The sequence below is a fragment of the Oncorhynchus gorbuscha genome, linkage group LG15, assembly GCF_021184085.1.
Source record: "Oncorhynchus gorbuscha isolate QuinsamMale2020 ecotype Even-year linkage group LG15, OgorEven_v1.0, whole genome shotgun sequence".
Lineage (NCBI taxonomy): Eukaryota > Metazoa > Chordata > Actinopteri > Salmoniformes > Salmonidae > Oncorhynchus > Oncorhynchus gorbuscha.
Genome location: NC_060187.1, coordinates 78,324,360 through 78,343,432, shown reverse-complemented (window position 1 = coordinate 78,343,432; position 19,073 = coordinate 78,324,360). Strand labels below are relative to the sequence as shown.

General features: G+C 46.7%; 1 protein-coding gene across 3 annotated transcripts in view; it reads left to right on the top strand.

The window, feature by feature from the left end:
* LOC123996569 (ephrin type-B receptor 5-like) overlaps positions 1-16,355 on the top strand; it is a 74,028-nt gene extending 57,673 nt beyond the window's left edge. Inside the window, exons 6-19 of one of the 3 annotated variants that reach the window (XM_046300013.1) lie at positions 2,106-2,261; positions 5,935-6,206; positions 6,480-6,561; positions 8,399-8,523; positions 8,604-8,766; positions 8,869-8,983; positions 9,235-9,290; positions 9,851-9,967; positions 10,130-10,377; positions 10,570-10,788; positions 11,801-11,950; positions 14,402-14,577; positions 14,756-14,911; positions 15,026-16,355. In XM_046300013.1, coding sequence (XP_046155969.1) covers positions 2,106-2,261; positions 5,935-6,206; positions 6,480-6,561; positions 8,399-8,523; positions 8,604-8,766; positions 8,869-8,983; positions 9,235-9,290; positions 9,851-9,967; positions 10,130-10,377; positions 10,570-10,788; positions 11,801-11,950; positions 14,402-14,577; positions 14,756-14,911; positions 15,026-15,131 — 2,141 coding nt within the window. In that variant the 3' untranslated portion in view covers positions 15,132-16,355. Of the gene's footprint in view, positions 1-2,105; positions 2,262-5,934; positions 6,207-6,479; positions 6,562-8,398; positions 8,524-8,603; positions 8,767-8,868; positions 8,984-9,234; positions 9,291-9,850; positions 9,968-10,129; positions 10,378-10,569; positions 10,789-11,800; positions 11,951-14,392; positions 14,578-14,755; positions 14,912-15,025 lie in introns of all 3 variants that reach the window. The other 2 variants (XM_046300012.1, XM_046300015.1) reach the window with 2 other exon arrangements.
* The last annotated feature ends 2,718 nt before the right edge of the window (positions 16,356-19,073 follow it).

The window sequence follows — 19,073 nt, the reverse complement described above, 5'->3', positions numbered from 1 at the left end:
GATACACACACAAACACGCACACAATGACAGATGCACACACAAACACGCACACAATGACAGATGCACACACAAACACGCACACAATGACAGATACACACACAAACACGCACATAATGACAGATACACACACAAACACGCACATAATGACAGATACACACACACACAATGACAGCTACACACACACACAATGACAGATACACACACACACAATGACAGCTACACACACACACAATGACAGATACACACACACACACGCACAATGACAGAATCACACAAAATGACAGACACACACACACACACACGACAGATACTCACACACACAATGACAGATACACACGCACACGCACACAATGACAGATACACACACACACACAATGACAGATACACACACAAACACGCACACAATGACAGATGCACACACAAACACACACACAATGACAGATACACACACACTCATTCACAATGAAAGCTACACACACAATGACAGATACACACACACACACGCACAATGACAGATACACACACACACACACACGCACACACACAATGACAGATACACACACACAATGACAGCTACACACACACACACACACACACAATGACAGATACACACACACACACACACGCACAATGACAGATACACACACACACACACGCACACACACAATGACAGATACACACACACAATGACAGCTACACACACACACACACAATGACAGATACACACACACTCATTCACAATGACAGATACACACACACCCACAATGACAGATACACACACAATGAAAGCTACACACACACACACACACACACACACACACACACACACACAATGACAGATAAACACACACACGCACAATGACAGATACACACACAATGACAGACACACACACACACACACACACGACAGATACTCACACACACACAATGACAGATACACACACACACACACACACGACAGATACTCACACACACACAATGACAGATACACACACACACACACACACAATGGCAGATACTCACACACACACACACACAATGACAGATACTCACACACACACACACACAATGACAGATACACACACACAATGACAGATACACACACACAATGACAGATACACACACACACCCACACACACACACAATGACAGATACACACACACACACACACACACAATGACAGATACACACACACACACTCACAATGACAGATACACACACATACACGCACAATGACATACACACACACACACTGATAGATACACACACACAATGACAGATACACACACATACACGCACAATGACATACACACACACACTGACAGATACACACACACAATGACAGATACACACACACACACACACACAATGACAGATACACACACTAAACACACACACACACACACACACACACACACACACACACACACACACACACACACACACACACACACACACACACACACACACACACACACACACACACACACACACACACACACACACACAATGACAGATACACACAATGACAGATACACACACACACTCTCTCATTATCTCGTTCTGTGCCTGTCTCATAAACCCCAGTAGTTATCACCTAACATAATGAACAGACCATGCTGAAAGTGTTCTGAGAATATTTTCAAGAATGAAAAAAGCTATTTTTTAATACGGTCTCATATAACTGATAACACTCTCTCTCTCTCTCTCTCTCTCTCTCCCTCTCTCTCACCCTGTCTCTCTCTCTCTTCTCTCTCTCTCTCTCCCTCTCTCTCTTCTCTCTCTCTCTCACTCTCTCTCTCTCTCTCTCTCACTCTCTCTCTCTCTCTCTCTCTCTCTCTCTCTCCCTCTCTCTCACCCTGTCTCTCTCTCTCTTCTCTCTCTCTCTCTCCCTCTCTCTCTTCTCTCTCTCCCTCTCTCTCTTCTCTCTCTCTCTCTCTCTCTCCCTCCCTCTCTCTCTCCCTCTCTCTCTCTCTCTCTCTCTCTCTCTCTCTCTCTCTCTCTCTCTCTCTCTCTCTCTCTCTCTCTCTCTCTCTCTCTCTCTCTCTCTCTCTCTCTCTCTCTCCCTCTCTCTCACCCTGTCTCTCTCTCTCTCTCTCTGCAGAATGTCCAGTGGGGTACTTTAAGTCGGTGTTGGGTTCGGTTCCGTGTTCAGTGTGTCCGTCTAACAGCAGAACCAGTCAGGAGGGATCGCGTGTGTGTGAGTGTCGCAGCGGCTTCTACAGAGCACCCGCCGACGTCAACTCCTCCGCCTGCACAAGTGAGCTGTGTGTGTGTGTGTGTGTGGGTGTGTGTGGGTGTGGGTGTGTGTGCGAATCAGATTAGCTACATGCACTAGCAGCATTGTGAACAAATAGATCTGTCTGATTGAAAAGCTTTCACCTTTCTTGAGATGATGTAACATATATATTGAGTCATTTAGTCGATGCTTTTACCCAGAGATAAGTATCTACTTCAGCACATGTAATACGCACAGTGCTTTCAGAGAGTATTCACACCCCCTGACTTATTCCACATTTTGTTGTGTTACAGCCTGAATTCAAAATGGATTCAATAGATTTTTTTCTCTCACCCATCTATACACAGTACCCCATAATGACAAAAGGAATTTTTGTAAATGTATTGAAAATGAAATACAGAAATATCTCATTTACATAAGTATTCAAACCTCTGAGTCAATGCATGTTAGGAACACATTTGGCAGTGATTACAGCTTAGAGTGATTAGTCTTTGCACACCTGGATTGTACAATATTTGCACATTATTATTATTTTAAATTCTACTAGCGCTGTCAAGTTGGTTGTTGATCATTGCTAGACAGACATTTTCAAGTCTTGCCATAGATTTTCAAGCCGATTTAAGTCAAGAATGTAACTAGGCCACTCAGGAACATTCACTGTGTTCTTGGTAAACAACTCCAGTGTTAGAAACACCTTCCTAATATTGAGTTGAACCCCCCTTTGCCCTCAGAACAGCCTCAATTCGTCAGGGCATGGACTCTACAAGGTGTCTAAAGCGTTCCACAGGGATGCTGGCCCATGTTGACTCCAATGCTTCCCACAGTTGTCATGTTGGCCGGATATTATTGGGTGGTGGACCATTGTTAGTACACACGAGAAACTGTGAAAGTGTGGAAAACCCCAGCAGCGTTGCAGTTCTTGAAAATGTCTTGCCCATTCACCCTCTGAATGGTACACATACACAATCCATGCATCAATTGTCTCAAGGCTTAAAAATCCTTCTTTACACTGATTGAAGTGGATTTATGAACAAGTGACATCAGTGATTTGTTGTGTTGGATTTGCCCCAAACATAACACTTTGTATTCAGGACATAAAGTTGTTTTTTGTTGCAGTATTACTTTAGTGCCTTGTTGCTAACAGGATGCATGTTTTACAGTATTACTTTAGTGCCTTGTTGCTAACAGGATGCGTGTTTTACAATATTACTTTAGTGCCTTGTTGCTAACAGGATGCGTGTTTTACAGTATTACTTTAGTGCCTTGTTGCTAACAGGATGCATGTTTTACAGTATTACTTTAGTGCCTTGTTGCTAACAGGATGCGTGTTTTACAATATTACTTTAGTGCCTTGTTGCTAACAGGATGCGTGTTTTACAGTATTACTTTAGTGCCTTGTTGCTAACAGGATGCATGTTTTACAGTATTACTTTAGTGCCTTGTTGCTAACAGGATGCGTGTTTTACAATATTACTTTAGTGCCTTGTTGCTAACAGGATGCGTGTTTTACAGTATTACTTTAGTGCCTTGTTGCTAACAGGATGCATGTTTTACAGTATTACTTTAGTGCCTTGTTGCTAACAGGATGCATGTTTTACAGTATTACTTTAGTGCCTTGTTGCTAACAGGATGCATGTTTTACAGTATTACTTTAGTTCCTTGTTGCTAACAGGATGCGTGTTTTACAGTATTACTTTAGTGCCTTGTTGCTAACAGGATGCGTGTTTTACAGTATTACTTTAGTGCCTTGTTGCTAACAGGATGCATGTTTTACAGTATTACTTTAGTGCCTTGTTGCTAACAGGATGCATGTTTTACAGTATTACTTTAGTGCCTTGTTGCTAACAGGATGCATGTTTTACAGTATTACTTTAGTGCCTTGTTGCTAACAGGATGCGTGTTTTACAGTATTTCTTTAGTGCCTTCTTGCTAACAGGATGCATGTTTTACAGTATTACTTTAGTGCCTTGTTGCTAACAGGATGCATGTTTTACAATATTACTTTAGTGCCTTGTTGCTAACAGGATGCGTGTTTTACAGTATTACTTTAGTGCCTTGTTGCTAACAGGATGCATGTTTTACAGTATTACTTTAGTGCCTTGTTGCTAACAGGATGCATGTTTTACAGTATTACTTTAGTTCCTTGTTGCTAACAGGATGCGTGTTTTACAGTATTAGTGCCTTGTTGCTAACAGGATGCGTGTTTTACAGTATTACTTTAGTGCCTTGTTGCTAACAGGATGCATGTTTTACAGTATTACTTTAGTGCCTTGTTGCTAACAGGATGCATGTTTTACAGTATTACTTTAGTGCCTTGTTGCTAACAGGATGCGTGTTTTGGAGTATTTTTATTCTGTACAGGTTTCCCTCTTTTCACTCTGTCATTTAGATTAGTATTGTGGAGTAACTACAATGTGGTTGATCCATCCTCAGTTCTCCCGTCACAGCCATTAAACTCTGTAACTGTTGTAAAGTCACCATTGGCCTCATGGTAAAAATCCCTGAGTGGTTTCTTTCTTCTCTGGCAGCTGAGTTAGGGAAGGACGCCTGTATTTTGGAATTGTAATTAATAACTTCACAATGCTCAAAGGAATATTCAATGTCTGCTTTTTTATTTTTATCCATCTACCAATAGGTGCCCTTCTTTGTGAGTCATTGGAAAACCTCCCTGGTCTTTGTGGTTGAATCTGTGTTTGATACTCACTGCTCAACTGATGGACCTTACAGATAATTGTATGTGTGGGGTACAGTGATGAGGTAGACATTTAGAAACCATGATAATCACTATTATTGCTCACAGAGTCCATGCAACTTATTATGTGACTTGTTAAGCAAAATGTTTACTCCTGAACTTATTTAGGCTTGACATAACAAAGGGGTTGAATATTTATTGACTCAAGACATTCAGCTTTTCATTTTGTATTAATTTGTAAAAATGTCTCAAATCATAATTTAACTTTGACATTATGGGCTATTGTGTATAGGCCAGTGACTCAATTGTATCTATTTTTAATTATTGCTGAAACACAACAACATGTGGAAAAGGTCAAGGGGTGAACTTTCTGAAGGCCTTTTCTTTCCTTTTGTATTTCTCCCTCCCTTACTCTCTCTCCTTCCTTCCCTCTTTCTCCCTCCCTTACTCTCTCTCCTTCCTTCCCTCTTTCTCCCTCCCTTACTCTCTCTCCTTCCTTCCCTCTTTCTCCCTCCCTTACTCTCTCTCCTTCCTTCCCTCTTTCTCCCTCCCTTACTCTCTCTCCTTCCTTCCCTCTTTCTCCCTCCCTTACTCTCTCTCCTTCCTTCCCTATTTCTCCCTCCCTTACTCTCTCTCCTTCCTTCCCTCTTTCTCCCTCCCTTACTCTCTCTCCTTCCTTCCCTTCTTATCCATCTCTCGCTTCCTCTCTTCCTAGATTACATTTAAATGATTAGATTATTGTTCACTAACATATGTTGTGCCTTACTTTCTAAGCCCCATTTGTCTCCCCAGTCCCCATCCCTCTTTCTCTGTCTTTCTCTGACATCACTCATTCACTCTATCTGTCCCTGAGCCATGATCATGTGACAACTGGAGTTGATGAATGCTGTTTTAATGTGTTGATGCTGGCTGTTGGCACTAGTACTGACCCAAAGAGGTTCAAAATGTTTAATCTCTCACTCCACCCCCCCCCCCCTCTCTCTCTCTCTTTTTCCCCCCCAGGCTCTCCCTCTGCTCCGACCTCTGTCTCCTGGGAGTATGAGAGTAGTGATGGTGGGGTGTCTCTGCGCTGGCGCCCTCCAGTGGACATGGGTGGTCGGAGCGAGGTGTGGTATGGGGTGGTGTGTAGGATCTGTCCCTCTGCCACCTTCACCGCCCCGGGGGCGTGCTCCTGGTGTGGAGAGGCGGTCACCTTCACCCCATCCCAGACTGGCATCAAGCAGACCAAGGTCACCCTCAACAACCTGCTCACCAGAGTCACCTACCTTATACAGGTATGACTACAACTCCCATGAGCACTAGATTTACATACCTCTTACATGTAGGACTATAACTCCCATGAGTATTAGAGTTAACTATCTCATACAGGTAGAACTAAAACTTCCCTGATCCCTATCCCCTATAGACACTACATTTCCCATCACCTACCTCATATAGGTATAAAACTTGTGCAATAGAGTCACCTACCTCATATAGATACTGGATTAAATATACACCTACTTAGTTAACCTAACCTTGTCTTACTTTTTCCTGCTGTTGATTGACAGGTGCAAGCAGTCAATGATGTCTCAGCTCTGAGTCCTTTCCCACCTCAATTCACCAGCATCAATTTCACTACTAGCCAATCAGGTGAGAGCATGAGTCAGGCTTAAAGGGCCCTTCTGCCGCTTTTCATCTCCAGCACCAAACCAGTGTCTACATACGTGAAAACAGCATTTCTATGATCTGTGGTTAAAAGGCTTCTCATTAACATCACACTGTAGGATTAAAAGTAATTTTCAAATCCTGCAAGAAGTTTCTCGTGTTGCTCCCCATGTCACCGTGAATTTCATAGTGTTTGAAAATCACTTTATATGTTGTAACTTACTTGTGTGTACTTCATGTCTGTCAGTCTACATCAGTTTCTTTGAGTATGGGTTTCTATCTCTCCCTCTTTTCTGCTCTCCATCTTTTCCGGTCCTGCTCTCTGGGCTCGATATCCTGTCAGCTCACATTATGCTCAGAAGAGAGATATAGAGAGGGACGGAGAGAGAGGGAGAGAGTTTACAGACAGACAGTATAGACAGACAGTTTCTAGACAGACAGAGAGATATAGAGAGGGACGGAGAGAGAGGGAGAGAGTTTACAGACAGACAGTATAGACAGACAGTTTATAGACAGCCAGAGAGATATAGAGAGGGACGGAGAGAGAGGGAGAGAGTTTACAGACAGACAGTATAGACAGACAGTTTCTAGACAGACAGAGAGATATAGAGAGGGACGGAGAGAGGGGGAGAGAGTTTACAGACAGACAGTATAGACAGATAGTTTATAGACAGACAGAGAGAAACTTTTTATTTAACTTTTTATTTAGCAATATTCCTCCTTTTGAAAATAAAGAATTTCTAATAGCCAATTAGATTTGAACAAATAACATTTTGAAGCCCCCATACGGCCAGAGATCTGCTAATAATAATGGTATTATTAGCTTGTTATAACCTCTGTTTGTGTTGCCTTCTGTGAGTTAGAGAAAGCATTTGGGGTTGTGAAATGACAGGAATTCTAATAGATACACAGCTAAGTCTGGCAGGCAAGTCCATACGACAGATAGAACAATGAGACAGATATTTCAATGGATGTATAAATGTGAAGCATCTGGTTGGCGTTTCTACTCACTACCAAATATGGTGATCAGAGTAAACCCAGTTGGCGACATTCTGCTCATTTTCTCATTGATTAAACATTTGATCTCCATACAGTTATCTGTTTCCGAAACTATAATCTGTAACAAACAGAATGGGCTGCGGTTTTTATACCCTTTGCCAACGTTTCTAAAAAATGTTGTTGTTTAGAAGGAAAAGGGCTTATTGAGTTATTGCAGACGGGCACTTCATAGTAGGCGTTCCCAAATTAATTAATTCATTGTATTTTTTATTTAACTAGGCAAGTCAGTTAAGAACAAATTCTTATTTACAATGACGGCCTACCAAAAGGCAAAAGACCTCCTGTGGGGACGGGGGCTGGGATTAAAATAAATAAATATAGGACAAAACACACATCATGACAAGAGAGACAACACAACACTACATAAAGAGAGACCTAAGACAACAACATAGCATGGTAGCAACACAACATGACAACAACATGATAGCAACACAAAAATGATAGAACGCTCCAATAGGATCTCACTAGCTTGTGCTTAGCTCTACCCACCTCCTTGCTTGTTCTTCCCATTATGATTCATTTTCTCCCATTGGAAACAACAGGCTTTGGTCTATCTTGGGTCAGTTATACAAGTCTTTGGCCATACAGCACTCTACAGAGCTGGCTCATTCACTAGTCTGTGTCATGCTGCCCCCATCTGGTCACTACAGAAATGACATGATCTGGCAAGACCAGCTTATGTTTTCTCTCCTGTTCCTCTTTCTTCCTCCCTCTTCTTTACAAAACTCATACATCTCTCTCACCGTCTCTCTCTCTCTCCCAGTACCCTCTCCGGTCCCTAGCCTGCACCAGTTGAGTCGAGCCCCAGACTCCATCACCCTGTCCTGGCCACAGCCTGACAGACCCAATGGAGACATACTGGAGTACCAGCTCAGATACTACGACAAGGTACAGGCTACACACATGCATGTAGACACAAGTACATACACCCAGAGACTGAGCCACCCCCCCCCCTCTCTCTCTCCCAGGGTTCAGATGAGGACAGTGCAGTGAGTGTGTTCAGTGAGACCAACACAGTGACCGTCAACTCTCTGGCTCCTGGCTCCATCTACGCCTTCCAGATCAGGGCCCGTAACGAGAGGGGCTATGGCCCCTACAGTCATACTATCTACTTCACTACATTGGCTCTGGGTAACTCACACACAAATGCACGCACCACACACACACTCACATACACACACAGTCAAACACACCCTCTAAATCGCTCTCTGCTTCTCACTTTTTCTTTCTCAGAGGGGAGTTCTAAGCAGATCCAGAATCGGCTCCCTCTATTGGTTGGTTCTGTGATGGGCGGAGCAGCCTTCCTCCTGGTCGTTGTGGCGATAGTGGTCGTTTTTGTGTTCCGCAGGTGAGTGGGTCCTTAAATCCCATTCACACATACATGATCATGTCACACACACACACACACACACACACACACACACACACACACACACACACACACACACACACACACACACACACACACACACACACACACACACACACACACACACACACACACACACACACACACACACACACACACACACACGCGCACACACACACACACACACACAGTGCAATGTTCTGAAACACTGGTTTGTTGTCTTTACTCAGTAAGAGGAGGGAGAGCCCCTACAGTGACAGACTCCAGAGGTACATCAGCCACAAAGGTGAGTCAGGGTGTATGATGGCTATTATTACCATTCTGTCTGTCATATTCTCAGCTGCACATACAGTATATGCTACTTCTATGGTGTAGTTGACATGTTGGTGCAGAGGATGCCTCTGCACTGTGTTATAGAGGAGAATGGAAGTAGTGACCGTGTCTAATGCCCATTACCATCATAACCCCAAGGGCTTGTGGGAGAAAGAGGGGGAGAGGGGAGGGAAAGACAGAGAAGAAGAGAGAGTGACAGCATGAGACATCTGTAGAGAGACAGAGAGAAAAAGACGTGGGCAATGGAAGGGAGAGGGATAAGGAGGGAGAAAGATGAGAAGAGGAAGAAATACATGTTCTGCTTGTACAAACACAGTATGTTTTTATTGAGGGTGTCATTATCCCTCTGGGCTCAGTGTTCTGCCATCACACAGCATGTCACGCAGCATGGCTTGACCCAAACATGTCCAAGTCTAGGGCCAAATACTGTACATCAACACACTTCACAGGCCCTATTTTGTAGTTGTACTGGTTCACTACAGCCATCCCTGCTCTGTGTGTTCCTTCTGTCAGGGGGGGTGAAGTACTACGTAGACCCTTCCACCTATGAGGACCCCAGTGAGGCGGTCAAGGAGTTTGCCCGTGAGATCGACCCCTCTCACCTTAAGATAGAAGAAGTGATTGGTGCAGGTAGGAGTCCTGGTTTGATCCATGCTTACAGGGATAGTTCTGTAAAAAAGCTTGTCAGGTGTTTTCATAGCTAATAAATTGGGCCAGGAGTCAAGCTGGGTCCAAACTAAACTCATAATATCTCTCTCTCTCTCTCTCCCACCCTTCCCCCACCCCCTCCAGCCCAGTTTGGGGAGGTGTCTCGGGGGCGCTACCGGCCCCTGGGTCGTAGGGAGGTGCTGGTGGCGGTGAAGACGCTACGCTGGGGCGTGACAGACAGAGAGAAGGCAGTGTTTATGACGGAGGCGGGGGTGCTGGGACAGTTTGACCACCCCAACGTGCTGAAGCTGGAGGGGGTGGTCACCCACAACCCACCAGAGAGGATCATCACTGAGTTCATGGAGAATGGACCACTAGATGCCTTCCTCAGGGTGAGAGCTACAACAGCTACACCATGTTAGACAAAGAACTACAACTCCCATCTACACAACGTTAGACTACATTGTACTCCCATGTACACAATAACTAACTCCTCAGGGTGAGACTGAGAAAACACTACATTATATTACAATAACTGACAATAATCTATCTCTCTCTATCTCTCCATCTCTCTCACTCCCCAGGAGAATGAGGACCAGTTCAGTGTTCTCCAGCTGGTAGGGATGGTGAGGGGTGTTGGGGCTGGGATGAGGTACCTCTCTGAGAGGAACTTTGTCCACCGGGACCTGGCTGCCAGGAACGTGCTGGTCAACTCTAACCTGGTGTGTAAGGTGTCTGACTTTGGGCTGTCGCGCCTCATGAGGGGTCTGGACCATAACATGCCCACCTACACTGCCTCACTGGTACATGCTGCTGGGAAATTTTAATTTTCCTGTTGATATGCTTCTGTGTTTGTTTAATGATGATTAGTCTTGTATTTCCACTCTAAAAGACTACTTGTGTTAATAGAAGATCACAACATTCACAGTCCTCAACCACTCATCCCTCTCTCTCCTCTCTCAACCACTCATCCCCATCGCTCTCCTCTCTCAACCACTCATCCCCATCACTCTCCTCTCTCAACCACTCATCCCCATTGCTCTCCTCTCTCAACCACTCATCCCCATCGCTCTCCTCTCTCAACCACTCATCTCTCTCTCTCCTCTCTCAACCACTCATCTCTCTCTCTCCTCTCTCAACCACTCATCTCTCTCTCTCCTCTCTCAACCACTCATCTCTCTCTCTCCTCTCTCAACCACTCATCTCTCTCTCTCCTCTCTCAACCACTCATCCCCATCGCTCTCCTCTCTCAACCACTCATCTCTCTCTCTCCTCTCTCAACCACTCATCCCCATCGCTCTCCTCTCTCAACCACTCATCTCTCTCTCTCCTCTCTCAACCACTCATCCCCATCGCTCTCCTCTCTCAACCACTCATCCCCATTGCTCTCCTCTCTCAACCACTCATCCCCATCGCTCTCCTCTCTCAACCACTCATCCCCATTGCTCTCCTCTCTCAACCACTCATCCCCATCGCTCTCCTCTCTCAACCACACATCCCCATCGCTCTCCTCTCTCAACCACTCATCCCCATCGCTCTCCTCTCTCAACCACTCATCCCCATCGCTCTCCTCTCTCAACCACTCATCCCCATCACTCTCCTCTCTCAACCACTCATCCCCATTGCTCTCCTCTCTCAACCACTCATCCCCATTGCTCTCCTCTCTCAACCACTCATCCCCATCGCTCTCCTCTCTCAACCACTCATCCCCATTGCTCTCCTCTCTCAACCACTCATCCCCATCGCTCTGCTCTCTCAACCACTCATCCCCATCGCTCTCCTCTCTCAACCACTCATCCCTCTCTCTCCTCTCAGGGCAGTAAGATTCCTGTCAGGTGGACAGCCCCGGAGGCCTTCCAGCATCGCAAGTTCAGCTCAGCTAGTGATGTCTGGAGCTTCGGAGTGCTCATGTGGGAAGTGATGTCATATGGCGAGCGGCCATACTGGGACATGAGCAATCAGGAAGTGAGTTGTGGGAGGGTTAAGCGAGAGCCAAACAGAGACTAAACACACTGACAGCTGAACAGAATGGTTAATCATCTCTAAGTCCCTCTGTACTGATGGGACCTCTCTATATAGGGCAGCTTGTTAACATCCAGATGGTTACTAATACCCTTCCTCCTTCTTTCTTTCTCTCTCTCTCTCTCTCTCTCTCTCTCTCTCTCTCTCTCTCTCTCTCTCTCTCTCTCTCTCTCTCTCTCTCTCTCCCTCTCTCCTCCCCTCTCTCTGCCCCCTCTCTCTCCCTCTCTCTCTGCCTCTCTCTCTCTCTCTCTCTCTCTCTCTCCCTCCCTCTCTCTCCCCCTCTGTCTGCCTCTCTCTCCCCCTCTCTCTCCCCCTCTCTCTCTCTCTCCCCTCTCTCTCTCTCTCTCTCTCTTTGCTCTTCCTCCCTTCACCACTCTCTCTCCCTTTGCCTCTCTCCCTCTCCCTGCCCCTGTTCCTCTTCTCCCCTCCCGTACCTTCTCTCTCTCCATTTGCCTCTCTCCCTCTCCCTGCCCCTGTTCCTCTTCTCCCCTCCCCTACCTTCTCTCTCTCCATTTGCCTCTCTCCCTCTCCCTGCCCCTGTTCCTCTTCTCCCCTCCCTTATCTTCTCTCTCTCCCTTTGCCTCTCTCCCTCTCCCTGCCCCTGTTCCTCTTCTCCCCTCCCCTACCTTCTCTCTCTCCATTTGCCTCTCTCCCTCTCCCTGCCCCTGTTCCTCTTCTCCCCTCCCCTACCTTCTCTCTCTCCATTTGCCTCTCTCCCTCTCCCTGCCCCTGTTCCTCTTCTCCCCTCCCCTACCTTCTCTCTCTCCCTTTGCCTCTCTCCCTCTCCCTGCCCCTGTTCCTCTTATCCCCTCCCCTACCTTCTCTCTCTCCATTTGCCTCTCTCCCTCTCCCTGCCCCTGTTCCTCTTCTCCCCTCCCCTACCTTCTCTCTCTCCATCCATTTGCCTCTCTCCCTCTCCCTGCCCCTGTTCCTCTTCTCCCCTCCCGTACCTTCTCTCTCTCCCTTTGCCTCTCTCCCTCTCCCTGCCCCTGTTCCTCTTCTCCCCTCCCCTACCTTCTCTCTCTCCATTTGCCTCTCTCCCTGCCCCTGTTCCTCTTCTCCCCTCCCCTACCTTCTCTCTCTCCATTTGCCTCTCTCCCTCTCCCTGCCCCTGTTCCTCTTCACCCCTCCCCTACCTTCTCTCTCTCCATTTGCCTCTCTCCCTCTCCCTGCCCCTGTTCCTCTTCACCCCTCCCCTACCTTCTCTCTCTCCATTTGCCTCTCTCCCTCTCCCTGCCCCTGTACCTCTTCTCCCCTCCCCTACCTTCTCTCTCTCCCTTTGCCTCTCTCCCTCTCTCTCTCCCTGCCCCTGTTCCTCTTCTCCCCTCCCCTACCTTCTCTCTCTCCATTTGCCTCTCTCCCTCTCCCTGCCCCTGTACCTCTTCTCCCCTCCCCTACCTTCTCTCTCTCCCCTTTGCCTCTCTCCCTCTCTCTCTCCCTGCCCCTGTTCCTCTTCTCCCTCCCCTACCTTCTCTCTCTCCCTTTGCCTCTCTCCCTCTCCCTGCCCCTGTTCCTCTTCTCCCCTCCCCTACCTCCTCTCTCTCCATTTGCCTCTCTCCCTCTCCCTGCCCCTGTTCCTCTTCTCCCCCCCCTACCTTCTCTCTCTCCCTTTGCCTCTCTCCCTCTCCCTGCCCCTGTTCCTCTTCTCCCCTCCCCTACCTTCTCTCTCTCCATTTGCCTCTCTCCCTCTCCCTGCCCCTGTACCTCTTCTCCCTCCCCTACCTTCTCTCTCTCCCTTTGCCTCTCTCCCTCTCTCTCTCCCTGCCCCTGTTCCTCTTCTCCCCTCCCCTACCTTCTCTCTCTCCATTTGCCTCTCTCCCTCTCCCTCTCCCTGCCCCTGTACCTCTTCTCCCCTCCCCTACCTTCTCTCTCTCCCTTTGCCTCTCTCCCTCTCTCTCTCCTCCCTGCCCCTGTTCCTCTTCTCCCCTCCCCTACCTTCTCTCTCTCCCTTTGCCTCTCTCCCTCTCTCTCTCCCTGCCCCTGTTCCTCTTCTCCCCTCCCCTACCTTCTCTCTCTCCCTTTGCCTCTCTCCCTCTCTCTCTCCCCTGCCCCTGTACCTCTTCTCCCCTCCCCTACCTTCTCTCTCTCCCTTTGCCTCTCTCCCTCTCTCTCTCCCTGCCCCTGTTCCTCTTCTCCCCTCCCCTACCTTCTCTCTCTCCCTTTGCCTCTCTCCCTCTCTCTCTCCCTGCCCCTGTTCCTCTTCTCCCCTCCCCTACCTTCTCTCTCTCCCTTTGCCTCTCTCCCTCTCTCTCTCCCTGCCCCTGTTCCTCTTCTCCCCTCCCCTACCTTCTCTCTCTCCCTTTGCCTCTCTCCCTCTCTCTCTCCCTGCCCCTGTACCTCTTCTCCCCTCCCCTACCTTCTCTCTCTTCCCTCCCTATAATACAGGTAATGAAGGCGGTAGCAGACCAGTACCGTCTCCCAGCCCCCCATAACTGTCCTCCAGCGCTCCACTCCCTGATGCTGCAGTGTTGGCAGGCTGAGAGGGGCGACCGGCTAGGCTTCGACTCCCTCCTCTCCTCCCTGGACAGGCTCATACGACACCCTGCCTCCCTCAAGGCAGAGCATCCCCGGTGAGACTACACTTCCCATCTGCATTTTCTTCCATATTTTACACAGCAGATGTAATGGATCACATTCACAAACAGTGATCTTAGGAGAGCACGTATTATGTTATCAGGTAAATGTATTGAATCATTGCTATGTTAGGCCAATCATTTTCGATCTTGATCTTTCCCTCTCCAACTCAAGCTCCACCCAGCCACTGCTAAGCCCCACCCCCACAGACCTGTCGTCGGTGGCGACGGTCAGTGAGTGGCTGACAGCGTTGAGGATGGACAGGTATAAGGACCAGTTTGAGAGGGCACATCTGGACACACTGGACCGAGTCAGCAGGCTAACCATGGAGTGAGTCCTGGGCTTCCATTTCAATATCAATAAAGTTATTTTCATAAAATGCTAATCATGCTTTTATAAGCAATGGATACTTTTCTGAACACTTTCCTTCTCTCCTTCCCTCAGGGATGTGCAGAACCTGGGGGTGAACCTGTTGGGACACCAGAGGAAGATCACCAATGCAGCCCAGCAGCTCAAAACTCACCTCACCCAGGGTCAGGTGGAGGTCTAGAACCCACCTATCACCTGAGAGCTTCACAGGAAGTAACAGAGAGGTGCACTATTGGAACTGTAGTTCAAGGCAATGTAAGATCTGGGAGGAGAGTTGCTGAGGAGGAACAGGAAGATTTGAAGGGGAAAAGTCTTAAAAAATGTGTTTTATTTCACTTGTTTGCTGTTGTTACCAACTCTCTCTTTGCCAGTCTCTACTTCTCTCTTCCTCATCTCTTTCTATCACTCCTCCCACGTTGTCTCACTACTGTCCCTCCCTCTTTCACTCGTGTCACCACCCTCAATAAATCTCCCGTCACAAGCAATTGCATAGACAATCAAAACTGATTTTACTGATTAATGTTGACATCATGAACACTGTTCATGATTATTTGTTAAGCTACATCACATCATCTGTACTGAAATCAGAAAATGGCAACCCTTGTTGACTAAACATTAGACAATGGTTTTTCCCATCAGTCACTAGCCTGGTCACTTTTATGGGGATTATTCCATTAGACTCAAGAAATGGGGTTGTAGTTTACGTCGTGACAGAATGGAGTCACCCACCATTGAGCAGCACCCCCCTCTGTGTATATTTCACAGTTCACACTCCTTTTTTATAGATGGGTCACTGGGTCATTTGAGCATTGTGAATGTGAAATGGTTTAACTGGACTATGTGTGATCTGATTGCCCATCGAAGTAAGGAAGGCGATGTTATGCTTCGTGGGAATTCTGGGTCTGTTTGTGTTAATGTTCATGTGTGTATGTTGTATGAGGAGCGTGTGTGTGTGCGTGCGTGAAGAAATCCCCATCAACTGAGGAGGGTCACCATTCTGTGTCGCTCCTCCTTGAACTATCCGCCGTCCGGCTAGCAAAATCACACCGTTTTCCTTTAACAATAAATCCATAGCACTTAGAGTACAATAAAACATATCAACATTTGTAACATGACAGTTTAATTCACACAGTAACATTCATTTCATCCATCTTCACACCTCCAATGGTGTCCACACTACCAGGGTTCTGGGGGAACGTCCCTCCCTGGAGAAAGCCTCAGATAAGGTGTGTTCGACCCCTTTGACAACCCACAGATTGTCAGCCTTCAAACAGTGTCATAAATCAGGATTGTGTGTGTGTGTGTGTGTCTGTGTATGCACTTAAGTAAGTGTGTTTATTTTTGTGTTCACCACTATTCCACTATTGTGCAAATTTGTAAAATAAAGAATATGATTTTATTTAAATCACTGCATTAAGCCTGTTATGTGTCTTGTGCATAAAAATGGTTTAATCACCAGGGGACAGTAGCAATTTTAGCATGTAAATCTTGGTGATGCAAACTCGAAAACAAATTGCCAGCAAAGCCACGACACAACACTATGCAATAAATGAATTGCACTATAAGGGTGAAAACAGTGCCCACAAACTATTGGGGCTCTGTTTCTTTTCAGCACCATGCAGGGAATCCTTACGACTGCTACACCTGGCTATCAGAGGAGCCTTGTCTGGCAGCGAAACAGTTCATTCAGCCACATTCACTGCCTTTTTTTAAAACATAGCTGTTATGGTTGACTTGCTTAAACAAATGTGGTTTCTACTGACAATTGAGATGTAGAAACTATGGCATAAGAGAGTGGTGAGCGGATAAGGGGCTATCCGTAATTTTGATTAAGACGTTAATGAGCAAGCTAAGACGGACGTAGTCAATATAACTATTTGTTTAGCACTTTTAAAATGTACAGCGACAGAATTCAGAACATGGGCCATTCTTACAGTATTCTCCCTGTACACCAAGTCAGAACCGTAGGATAAATAAATGGGGCATATAAGCAGACAATGAAAGCTCTTACAATATTTGATGAAGACATTTCTCTAAAACAGGCTATAAGCTACATGTGCACCACCAAGTCAGAACAGTAGGTTAAGTTATGAGTGTAAAAGCGACCCCATTATTAGGGTGAGTCACATGGGCTACAAAGCATTACATGGGCTTGCTCCTACCTATCTCTCTGATTTGGTCCTGCCGTACATACCTACACGTACGCTACGGTCACAAGACACAGGCCTCCTAATTGTCCCTAGAATTTCTAAGCAAACAGCTGGAGGCAGGGCTTTCTCCTATAGAGCTCCATTCTTATGGAACAGTCTGCCTACCCATGTCAGAGACGCAAACTCGGTCTCAACCTTTAAGTCTTTACTGAAGACTCATCTCTTCAGTGGGTCATATGATTGAGTGTAGTCTGGCCCAGGAGTGGGAAGGTGAACGGAAAGGCTCTGGAGCAACGAACCTCCCTTGCTGTCTCTGCCTGGCCGGTTCCCCTCTTTCCACTGGGATTCTCTGCCTCTAACCCTATTACAGGGGCTGGGTCACTGGCTTACTGGGGCTCTCTCATGCCGTCCCTGGAAGGGGTGCGTCACCTGAGTGGGTTGATTCACTGATGTGGTCATCCTGTCTGGGTTGGCGCCCCCTCTTGGGTTGTGCCATGGCGGAGATCTTTGTGGGCTATACTCAGCCTTGTCTCAGGATGGTAAGTTGGTGGTTGAAGATATCCATCTAGTGGTGTGGGGGCTGTGCTTTGGCAAAGTGGGTGGGGTTATATCCTTCCTGTTTGGCCCTGTCCGGGGGTGTCCTCAGATGGGGCCACAGTGTCTCCTGACCCCTCCTGTCTCAGCCTCCAGTATTTATGCTGCAGTAGTTTATGTGTCGGGGGGCTAGGGTCAGTTTGTTATATCTGGAGTACTTCTCCTGTCCTATTCGGTGTCCTGTGTGAATCTAAGTGTGCATTCTCTAATTCTCTCCTTCTCTCCTTCTCTCTTTCTTTCTCTCTCTCGGAGGACCTGAGCCCTAGGACCATGCCCCAGGACTACCTGACATGATGACTCATTGCTGTCCCCAGTCTACCTGACCGTGCTGCTGCTCCAGTTTCAACTGTTCTGTCTTATTATTATTTATGAACATTTGAACATCTTGGCCATGTTCTGTTATAATCTCCACCTGGCACAGCCAGAAGAGGACTGGCCACCCCACATAGCCTGGTTCCTCTCTATGTTTCTTCCTAGGTTTTGGCCTTTCTATGGAGTTTTTCCTAGCCACCGTGCTTCTACACCTGCATTGCTTGCTGTTTGGGGTTTTAGGCTGGATTTCTGTACAGCACTTTGAGATATCAGCTGATGTACGAAGGGCTATATAAATAAATTTGATTTGATTTGGCTACTAACAACTCACTACACAACATACACTTAGTATTACTTTCTTAGCTACAGTATACACATCTCCCTGGCATATTACATCAGATATGCAGCAGCATACATTTCTGGACTCTGTTGTGCTGTGCTCACTTGAATAGGAAGGTGGCATGGCGATCCTTCTTGTGGGCAAATTCTTTCATGAAGCTTTGTCATCAAAGTCCGGCATTCTTTGGATTTACGGTGATTTTTGGGAATTCGGAAAAAAACAAGATCGAATCATGACGTCAGTGATCTTCAGGTCGGAGCACTAGAAAGAGGCCAGAGTTCCCAACTTGGAATTCCTAGTTAGATGACTGCTCCAAATGTATTTTTTTGAGTTCCCAGTTGTGTTGAACTCACGGAAGTGTGATATTTTCCAGTTCCGAGGTCCCAGTTGTTTTGAACGTGGCAGAAGTCATGCTGGATTGACAGAAATGGTATCCCTGAGCTCATCTGACTCTGGAGAAGTAGATAAAGAAAGACTTCGGTTATACATTGCACTTACAGCTGAAATCCTAACTCTAAACCGTAAACCTATTTGACATAAAACAGAAAAGTATCCACACTATAACCTTTCCATCAAACAGAATGAACTTCATGTTCCTCCATGTCTGATAGGAATAGACAGATCAGCACATTTCACCTGAATCTGTTGGAGATCTGTTGACTTCAGCATTAGAGAGAGGACAAGACACCTGTCTCCCGGATCTGGTGGCATCAGATATGTTCTGACC